Source organism: Dreissena polymorpha, chromosome 4 (assembly GCF_020536995.1).
Source record: "Dreissena polymorpha isolate Duluth1 chromosome 4, UMN_Dpol_1.0, whole genome shotgun sequence".
NCBI classification, from domain to species: domain Eukaryota; kingdom Metazoa; phylum Mollusca; class Bivalvia; order Myida; family Dreissenidae; genus Dreissena; species Dreissena polymorpha.
The window spans coordinates 51,967,721-51,978,190 of record NC_068358.1 but is presented as its reverse complement, the minus strand read 5'-3'; the positions used below and the strand labels follow the sequence as shown (position 1 = coordinate 51,978,190).

Sequence of the window (10,470 nt, the reverse complement as noted above, 5' to 3'; positions counted from 1 at the left end):
TAGTGATGTGAGAATGAGTATCGATCGCGTCGATGTTGTGAGGTAGTCTCGCATTCGGGGCATTTTGTGATATGCCTTGAGATAACATACATATCACACGTAATACAACTTTCTTTATGGTTCTCATGAGTACATAGCATGTGGCGTATGGTTCATAAAACGTGTAAGTTACGTTGTAAATAACCTTACCAATTTATACTCGTAATCTCAAAAATATGTTTTCTCTTTATGTGAAAATGCAATTTAACCAACTCTTAATGTATCGAGAATGTCTTTACATTGCAGTGTGTATCCTCCGAAATGATTCTGCTCTTAGACATTGGAACCCTGAGAGTAGCTCTACGGACAAGACTGTCGGGTCACAACTGACACTAACATGTGAAACCAATTACTGGCTGAATAGCTCAAGTGCAGGTGCTCCGGTGACCACGCAAAACATAACATGCCAATTAAGTGGGGAATGGTCGCCAGATAAAAGATGTTATTTAACACGTAAGTTTAAGTCAATTTGGTCAAATTGATTCTTTGGAACACTTCAACCTGAAACATAGTCTATATGCCTTTTTCTCAAAACGTCAATCTGAACAGCTTAGAATTACCAGCTCTTGAATGCTACATGTTCATCATTATTATCAAAAACCCCGATTGTAAATGGTTTTGCAAGTGTTGCGAGTACGTACAAACACCGTTCGAATATAGTTTGGTAATGACACATGGTGACTGACAATGGCTCTTGTACATGCAGGGGCTTTTCCGTATATACCCCGTACTATTTTCGTGTGAATGTAATTGAACTATCTACTATGGCCAAGTTTGTTTAGTGCAGGATTTGGGAAGGCATTTACCTGTAAAGCTTGGCATTAACATCCCTTTAACAATATGATTATTTACTTTGTTAAAATAGGTTTAAGGACTAGTGCGGTATGTTGTGTGTGCTCCATAAATATGACGGAAGAAATAAAATAGACAAGCATTGCATTAACAGTTCGTGTTCAAGTCAGATGGTTTTTTTTCTGCTCATATATTTGAGGTATAAGTTTTCAATTAATATATGCATTATTTAATAAAATAATAAATAATTGCTCTCTGTTTCGCAGAATGTGAAAACATCCCAACCATAGACAAAGCCAATATAACATATTCGACTGAAAATAAGACTGTCAATTCGTTTGCAACTATATCATGTGGCGAAGGAAACAGGATTACGAATGGCACGGGAAACATCGACATGACTAGAAGTGCACGATGTCAACCGAATGGGCTGTGGAATTCGACATACGCATGTGAATCGAAGGGTATATGTTATACTTGTTATTACTTATGTGATGTTTTATAACTGAAACAGTCTGCGGTCTTATATTGCGTGTTTCTATACTCATTTGCTTAAACGGATATATAATGTATGCGTACAATGTAATATATTACTTATATTGGTGCGTGTGGAGTATACAATACAACAGACCAAATGGACTTGCCATAAGCCACTTTGGTAAATACTTGTGTGCAGTCTGTGGCTGGCAAAACCGAACAAGAACATGTTGTTATTAATGGGCACATCATTATGACGGCATACTTACATGCAAATGTTTGAATAGTAAAACGGTGTGTTATTTTAATGTTCAAAATGTATGAAAGTTTTATTGGTGTGTAGTTTTGCTTTAGATCATACTAATAATGTTATTCCTGCGAGTATGAATGGTTTTCGTTCTGTTGCGCTGTATCGCATTTGTAGATTGTGTGAAATTCTTTTCACAATGTTAAAAACTTAACACGTGCAATACAATCCAATGTTAATTTATCTAAACATATGATTTCCTATAAATTCTGGAGATCCTACATATGTTTTTATACAATTGATGCTCCTTCATGTTCGGACAGATTGTTGCGATCATTTTCTGAGTTCATTTAGTCTTGTAAGACAGGTCTTAATAAGTATACATCGGTGTGTCGCTGTAGAGGTTATTGAAGCGTTATTTTACAGATTGTGGTGAATTTACAATCGACAACCAAACGGCCCATAATACAAAAATAATATGGAATAGAGCAAACCTCTTTGGAGATGTCGCTACTGTAAGCTGCATTGAGGGATACAGAATCAAGGGACCACACATCAACGATCTTGTATCAGAGAATATCACATGTGGGGCCGATGGCCGTTGGAGAAATATATCTGGATGCGAACCTAAAGGTACATTGATCGTTGATCTTATAAAGAGTTGTGTTCTTTTACGATAACAATTCATCAGTACACAGCAGTTCGTTTAAGAATTCGTAAAATGCTTACTTATTGCAGATATTGCGAACGCTGACTTAAGACACATAATGGGACTTGTACTTATTTTTTCTCAAGCCTTTAAATCCAATAATTACGAATGATAGCAATTTATTGAGGTAGAGAACACACAAACTTCGTGGAATAGTGTTTTAATACGCACTATTTTCGCCTTTGTATTTGTAATCTTATTATTGGTTTAATTCTTGCAAAATGTGAGGCATTCACTCATTCATTCATTATATATATATATACTCACAATATTACAGATTGTGGAAGACCAAATGAACCAGACCATGGCTGGGTGAATATCTCGAATGGAACAGCTGTAGGAAACACGGTAAAATTCTACTGTAATATAGGCTATACTGTAGATGGAAACAATATAACAACATGCCTTAACAACAACACATGGAGCCGTCCGACACCAGAGTGCAAAATCAACGGTAAGAAAAATTTACACATTTATTGATTCTGCATAAGCACGCAGCATATTAATGTGATAGTAATTGTCCGAAACAACTTGAAACATTTTCATGGCTTATGTCACACATTGTAATATGAAAAAAATTATAAAACACATTTTAATTTGAGAATCTTATATCAAATGTGTCAAATCCACGCAGTTAATAAGACGAGGTTACATGTGTATGTTGTTTGAGGTAATACCGACATGCTAGGGTGCAAACGTCAACATATCAGTAAAGCAAATAAGCACACATTTAAATAGTCTAATAATACTTTATATTAAATAATTTCCATTTCAAAAATGTTTATGTAATTACTTATAATTAAAAAGGTGCGTGCTGAAAACGCTGCATAGATGGTATTTTTGATACACTTTTAATAGATTGTGGAAATCTGACGCAACCGCAACACGGAAATGTGGATACCTCTAACGGAATAACATATCTTTCTATCGCCGTATACTCATGCAACGTTGGCTACACGCTGTCTGGCAATGTATCCCGTCTTTGTTACGCAAACAGGACATGGAGTGACCAACCACCGATATGCATAATCAACAGTATGGGCCATGTTTTTTATGAGTTACGTACTACTTATAGTGCGTGTCACTTTTAAAACGATTTAGTTTTGTTTAAATTACAAATAAGCGATTGTATAATCTCTTTTACATACATAAAGTATGTAAATATATTATATAAATATGTTCGATATTTTGTCTTTTTTGTTAACATACCGATTATATTAATATATATATTCAATTCCATCCTCTTTAAAATAATTCCTGCTTGCTAATGAGTCATAACTTGTCACTCTTGGCAGATTGTAAAGATCCGAACCCCATATCAAATGGTAACTACACCCTTTTGAACGGCACAACGACATACGAGTCGACGGTTCGGTATTCGTGTGATGCGGGGTATTCACTGTACGGTACCGACATTAGACGTTGTCTTGCCAACAGAAGCTGGACGCCACTTGATGTCAACTGTACAATTAAAGGTATAGGTGTCCTTCAATAAACGAGCGCGATTGTTTAACATGTATCATTCAATCGACACAAGGTATAAACTGTATAAATGCAACATCAGACGTAAACAACAGTCAATGAACATGCGTAGTTAAACTGTTATTTATATATTGTTAAGTATTCATTTTACAAATAAGCGGAAACTGTTTCATATTCGAGTATATATGGTCCAGGTTACTTTAAAAGATTTCATTGCCTTGCACTACTCGGTCTTAACACTCAATATGCTAAAGCGTGTATATCCAATAACAGGCCTGATTATTACCGATTTAAAAAAAATAATTACGTTAAATATTAACAAACTGACGTCACGAGCAGATTATTTATGCGGATCTTTTTAAAACGCAAAAACCTTGTGTTTTTGCAGTTTCCTGTTATTTCGAACGATTTAATGATACATATGAATGACTTATACAATATTGTAAAGTATGAGTCATGTATATTGTATCTCTCCATTTACAAAATGCTATTTTCATATACTGTTTCATGTTTATGACATAGATGTTGTTCATTTCTTTTCGTTCCCTCTTATATATTATTAAATTTATATACATGTTGTATTGACATTTGACGTGTATCATTAGTTGTCATGCCAAAGCGTTTCGTAAATAAACATCAGTAATTGTAATACTTACCTGTCTTTGTTGACAATTTAGCAAGGAATTCTCTGCATCTTCCGCAATTTTTAACGTTAATGTTGGGTATAATCCGTAGCACTTTCGCGTATTAGCCCGTAATACATTATGTTTTATTTATCCGTTTTGATTCAGCGCTGATCATATCGGCCCGATCCGATTTGCTATATCTGAAAAGTATCCGTTCGACGAACTTCGACTGAACAACATGTCCACGCTTAGTTATAGTCAACGGCGATACATACAATTAGGCCATATAATAAGCATATTTGAAAATACGATTATTCAAAGACGCACACAGTTTGAATAATTGACTTATAAAATACAACCAAAACTGTTGGTTAGGTCGATCACACTGTTTAAGATTTAAAATGAGTCATCAAACAAAATCTTATAAACAGGGAGCTTACCTCAATGATAACTTGTATGATAACTTAAAACAATACAATAAAGCGCTATGCTGTTTCATTTTCCGTTCTTCCATCCATTAATCTAAAGTAAAAATAGACGACAGTATATTTTTGAAAACATTTGTATCGAATGCCAACCATTCATACAACAAACACGTAGCCTCTGGTTATAACGATTTATGTAATTGTTATTAAAATTTCAAATTATTAATGAACAAGACACAATCCGGAATATACGATGGATTCGTTAATTGCTAATGTATTCAACTTATTTGTATTACTTAACTGTTCAAAAACAAAACAAAATACGTCAGAATCGTGTCCCGAACATGCAGATAGTCTAGCTTAAAATCGTGTGTTTCATCACATAAATTGCGTTATCCGAGATATGTTATAAATTGCACATTCAGTAGAATTGACATACAAGTGTGGAACACTGGTTTTGTAAAAACATGTTAGTGAAGTAACAAAATATGATAATTTGTATATGATACAATAACATAGACTTGGGTCGAATGTCTATAATTGATCCTAGTTGTATAACGCGTCTCAGGGCAAAGGCTCTCGGGCGATAATATTGGCAGTGGGCTTGTTATAGACCCCCGGCCCAGATCTGTCGTAGATTACTGCCTAATTCTAAAATATAACTTATATGGTAAGTGTCTCTGTTCATTGGTTCATGTTGTAAACTATGTATAATACCCTAAATTTCAGATTGTTTTGATAAAGTTTTGCCCGAGTTCGCGAATGTAACTTTCTGGAACGGAACAGTGTACAAGTCCATAGCAACTGTAAAATGTAAAGAGGGATACAGAATATTCGGTCGTAACAATAACTGGTTAACAGCGGAAAACATAACGTGCACGGCCTACGGCAACTGGTCTAAATATTCTGGTTGTGAAAAGAAAGGTATTGATGCATGACTATATACATTTATATTAATTGATTGCTTTAAGATAAGGCTATTTCGTCAATGCTTGAAAAATTAGTGCTAGTACACGCATATAATCATATATAGAACGGTGTTTAAGATGTCAGAGCACAATAGTTCATTTATTTAATTTCAAACGATGTTGCTATTGTGAACTACTGTTAATTACGAAAAGCTGCATATGTTTAAGTCAAAATATACTACCTTCTTCTGGAATTTAGATTGGGTGTTTCGTATATAGTTTACTCGCTTTGAAGACATTATCGTGCATATTTGTGTGCATGCATTTTGTTACTGTCAATTTATTATTATTTCGTGTGAATGGGTGCGAGTTAGCGAGTTATACATGACTATCACGTTCTATTATAGACTGTGGTAAAAAAGAGTCATACGATAACGCTTATGTGCACTGGACAAATGAGACACGGTTTGAGTCTTCGGTAAAAGTTCAGTGCGAAGAAGGATATCGAATAAACGGTAGTCATGACAATAACGTAACCTATGAAGAGATAAAATGCCAGGCGAATGGTCATTGGTCGACACCACTAGGATGTATCAAAAAAGGTAATGATGGTCGTATAATTATTATCATGATAATTAATAATATAAATATAGTGTATAATAATGGTATTATAAACATTTAATAAGAAGAATGCTTTTTATTCTTCTTCTTCTACTTCTTCTTCTTCTTCTTCTTCTTCTTCTTCTACTTCTTCTTCTTCTTCTTCTTCTTCTTCTTCTTCTTCTTATTATTATTATTAATATTTTTATTATCAGAATTATCATTAATATTATTTTGTATCATGAGTATGTGTTTTATTTTATATTCTATTATTATTATTATTATTATTATTATTATTATTATTATTATTATTATTATTTGATTATTATTATTATCATTAATATTTTTATCATCATCATTATTGTACGTATTCGATATAGTTCAATCCAGTGTGTGTCTGTCTCTTAGAATGCCCAACGGATATCGATGTTAATCACGGTAATGTGACATATTATGGGCGTCTTTACCGTGACATCGCCTCTATAAGATGCTCACCGGGTTATAGAATTAATGGCACGGAAGGCAACAACATCGTCAATGAAACTGTGAAGTGTCAATCAACGGGCAGATGGCAACTTCCAAGTGGTTGTGTTCGAAAAGGTATGTTCGCATCATGAATAACTTACGTCAAGTACGTATTACTCACACTATAACCATTATATTTATGTTAGTTTTTTATGTTGCATACGCTTAAAGTAGCAATTGTTTTTGTTTACGTGTACATGTATAACCGAACTCTGCATTTACATCACTATCATACGAATACGAAGTTTCGTTTTAAAAGAAATATTCCTTACCATCAAGCACAAACTGTGAAATTCACTAAACATATTTTACCATGACCATGCCGTTAGAAAGTTACGCTTTTAAATTCCGTATAAATAATATACATGGTTTACAATTTGCAACGAGCTATTCAATGTCGTTGTGGAAGTAAGTATTTATACTATTGAAAGAGGGTTTAATTTCAGATTGTTTAGACAAAGAACAACCCGCTTATGCGAGTGTTAATTACTTGAACGGTACTCTTTACGAAGCAATAGCAGTCAGCACATGCCGAGAGGGTTACCGTATCAAAGAAAGAAACACAAATGCCAATGTATCGGAGGCAATACAGTGTCTGGATACGGGATTATGGTCTCAAGCATCAGGATGTGAACGAAAAGGTGCTTAAACATATGTTGTATTTGAAACGATTGTGTTCCATAGTGTGTTACTATCGTAAAAATAAAACTTATAATTCAATTCAAATGAACAGTTATTAAATATAAATATCCGCACGGCTGCCTTGGCTGTTATCTCAGTTGTATACATTGGTGTTTATGTTTTCATGTGTTTTGTCTTGTTTCTGAATGTTTCGCTATTGATCTCTTGCTTAAGTACAGGACTTGTAAGTAATCTGTATAATGATCTCTTATTGATAAAACTGTAATTGTGTTTTCTATTTGACATTTTATGACAAATTCATTAAGCATGGCCTGGTAATTTTGACAAAACGAGTTTTGACCTGAATGCATTTGTTATTATTTTTATTTACAAAAATCTACATTGTTAAAATAGCGTTAGCTTATTTACATAAACTTTCGAGTAGACTTATGAAATGCCCTAACTAAAGAGCAGAATCGTCGTTCGAACACATATGCGTTACATATTTATAATGCGTATAATTATGTTATATTATAGACTGCGGATCAGATGTAACCGTAAACAATGCCAATGTCAGCCTGCAACCATCTGGCAATACTTTATACGATGCCCATGCCACTGTAACATGCCTTACTGGATATAGGCTCTACAGACAACATGACAATCATCAGGTGGATGAAAAAATCCAGTGTCTCTCAAACGGATCCTGGAAACTTTCATTGGGCTGTGAACGGAAAGGTTAAACACTTGGAAACGCTCTAAAAATTTGTTCCGTAAAAATATGCGTTTTATCTTCCTTTGTGTGTAGGTAGAGTCAAATTAATACAACAGTATGGTTTTATTAGGTAACTCTGTAATCATATTATCACTTTTTATGTTCTTAGTTACATTATGTAATAACTTTTAAGATTAAGAAAGACTTTAAAATGACAAAATACAAAAGCTTCATTACATTTGTAAAATACAGATACATGTGTACATGAATAAGTAAAATAATAGTTTTGAATAACATGTATGCATGTATTTGAATTTTTAGTATCATTTGTTATCATATTTCATGTTTGAATGTGTATTGTTTTATAACATGAACTAAATTTTAAAAGATTGTGGAAATGAGTTGAACCAAAGAAATGCCAACGTGACGTTTCCGAACGGCACAACGTATCAGTCAACTGCCAAGGTTCAGTGCATAGACGGGTACCGTTTACATGGGCTATACGACAACAATAAAACGGTCGAACACATTCCATGCACTGATGGCGGCTTTTGGGACCTGCCACATGGGTGCGAAAGAAAAGGTATAACAAAGCAAAAGCACACTACTACGATTTCAAATAGATGTTAACGATTAACACTTTATGTGAACAAGGTTCACGCCGAAAAACCTTAAGTTTACTGTTGTTGTTAATTTTTACTTGCTCATATTAATATGCCTATTTAATTGACGTTTGTTTATCAGCCATGTATTACTAACCAAGAATTTAACTGATTATTAAATTAGCTTTCGATACGTGTTCTTGAATGTAATTATCATTAGATTATACTTATTTTACTGTTTACATCGTTAAGGGTCCATTCTTTAATGCATAAACATTGGCCGCATGTTATACCTACACATTTATCATCTAATAATTCCTCACCGATCTTTTAATGTCATAAACACTGACCTGCTATCCCTAGCTTTCTCCTTTGCAAGGGGAATTAAATCATCCGGAATTTTAACTGGGAATCGGCCACCTCAATACCGTAATACAGGCCTGGTTAAACATAGTGCAATGCAACCTAGGCAAAAATCGGTAACCTACTCTCAATATTCTTTCCGGATCGACCAGGTGTATACGTGTCTTTTACGGCTCTAAATTGAAAATTGTTTTTCGATTTTTTTGACTTGGTTGATTGGGGTTTTTAATAGATAAATTGTGTTATTTATCTTTTTACTTCTCATTTGGATTAATTTATGTGGATATAATGGACTTTTGTTTCATTTGTAATGTAAGCCATGCTTGCTTTTATCGAACAATGGTTTATTTCTACCATGCTGGGTGTTTTCAGGCGCAAACGACCACGTGCAAAACGTGCTTTTCTAATACATTGCTAGAACGTGCAAAGCATGTTCTTCTAATGTGTTACGAGATCGTGCAAAGCGTGTTCTTCTATTGACAGATTGTTTATCATTTGCCATTGTGTGCAATAATGATTTTAACGTTCCGTGTGACAATCTAATTGATCGTCATTTTATTTTTCATCTGTTTTGAATTAAACTTTTGTTTAATTTATGATCTACGGCAGTGTTATTATATGTAAAATTGACTTTTTCTTTTACAATAATAAATGAGAGAATGTTAATTATTTTCGTTATTGGCAAATAATGATTTTATGTGCCGTAGGATAATCTGGTTTGTGACCAGTTTATTGTTGAATATGTTTTGCTCTTGTTTTTCAAGATGATGGCCGCAGATACAAGAGTTGATAAATACCCAGTGACTTCGCAGAACATGGATGACAAGTTGCAGCATCAGTCACCGGGTACCAGGCACAATGGCGACCGTACTGAGCTTATTTAGTTAAACAGTCGGTCAACATCAGACCATATGGCGTCCCCATACGCCGGTCTTTGCCCTAGGGCATTGGTCACGGACATCGAGCAATCTCTGACCATATGGCAACCGCAATACTTTGGTTATCATCCGGTGACAACACTGGTCATGATATGACCGGTACGTCACCGAGGACGTTGATCACGGCCGGTCCGGTCCGGTCCGGTCCGGTCAACGTGGATTGACCGGCCGGTCCGGTGCGGTCACCGAAGACTGACCAGCCGGTCCGGTCCGGTCATCGAAGACTAACCGGCCGGTCCGGTCAACGGTCCGGTCCGGTCACCGAGGACTGACCGGCCGGTCCGGTCCGGTCATCGATGACTGACCGGCCGGTCCGGTCCGGTCACCGTGTACCGACCGGTCGGTCCGGTCACCGAGGATTGACCGGCCGTCCGGTCCGGTCACCGAAGACTGACCGGCCG

The 10,470-nt window shown here is 35.3% G+C and overlaps 1 protein-coding gene across 1 annotated transcript in view; it reads left to right on the top strand.

The window, feature by feature from the left end:
• Nucleotides 1–1,157: 1,157 nt before the first annotated feature.
• Nucleotides 1,158–10,470, top strand: part of LOC127878426 (sushi, von Willebrand factor type A, EGF and pentraxin domain-containing protein 1-like) — a 30,779-nt gene continuing 21,466 nt past the window's right edge. Inside the window, exons 1-11 of the mRNA XM_052424950.1 lie at nt 1,158–1,295; nt 1,982–2,188; nt 2,542–2,718; nt 3,123–3,299; nt 3,560–3,739; nt 5,527–5,721; nt 6,113–6,307; nt 6,714–6,905; nt 7,277–7,471; nt 7,989–8,189; nt 8,555–8,749. Coding sequence (XP_052280910.1) covers nt 1,229–1,295; nt 1,982–2,188; nt 2,542–2,718; nt 3,123–3,299; nt 3,560–3,739; nt 5,527–5,721; nt 6,113–6,307; nt 6,714–6,905; nt 7,277–7,471; nt 7,989–8,189; nt 8,555–8,749 — 1,981 coding nt within the window. The 5' untranslated portion in view covers nt 1,158–1,228. The remainder of the gene's footprint in view (nt 1,296–1,981; nt 2,189–2,541; nt 2,719–3,122; nt 3,300–3,559; nt 3,740–5,526; nt 5,722–6,112; nt 6,308–6,713; nt 6,906–7,276; nt 7,472–7,988; nt 8,190–8,554; nt 8,750–10,470) is intronic.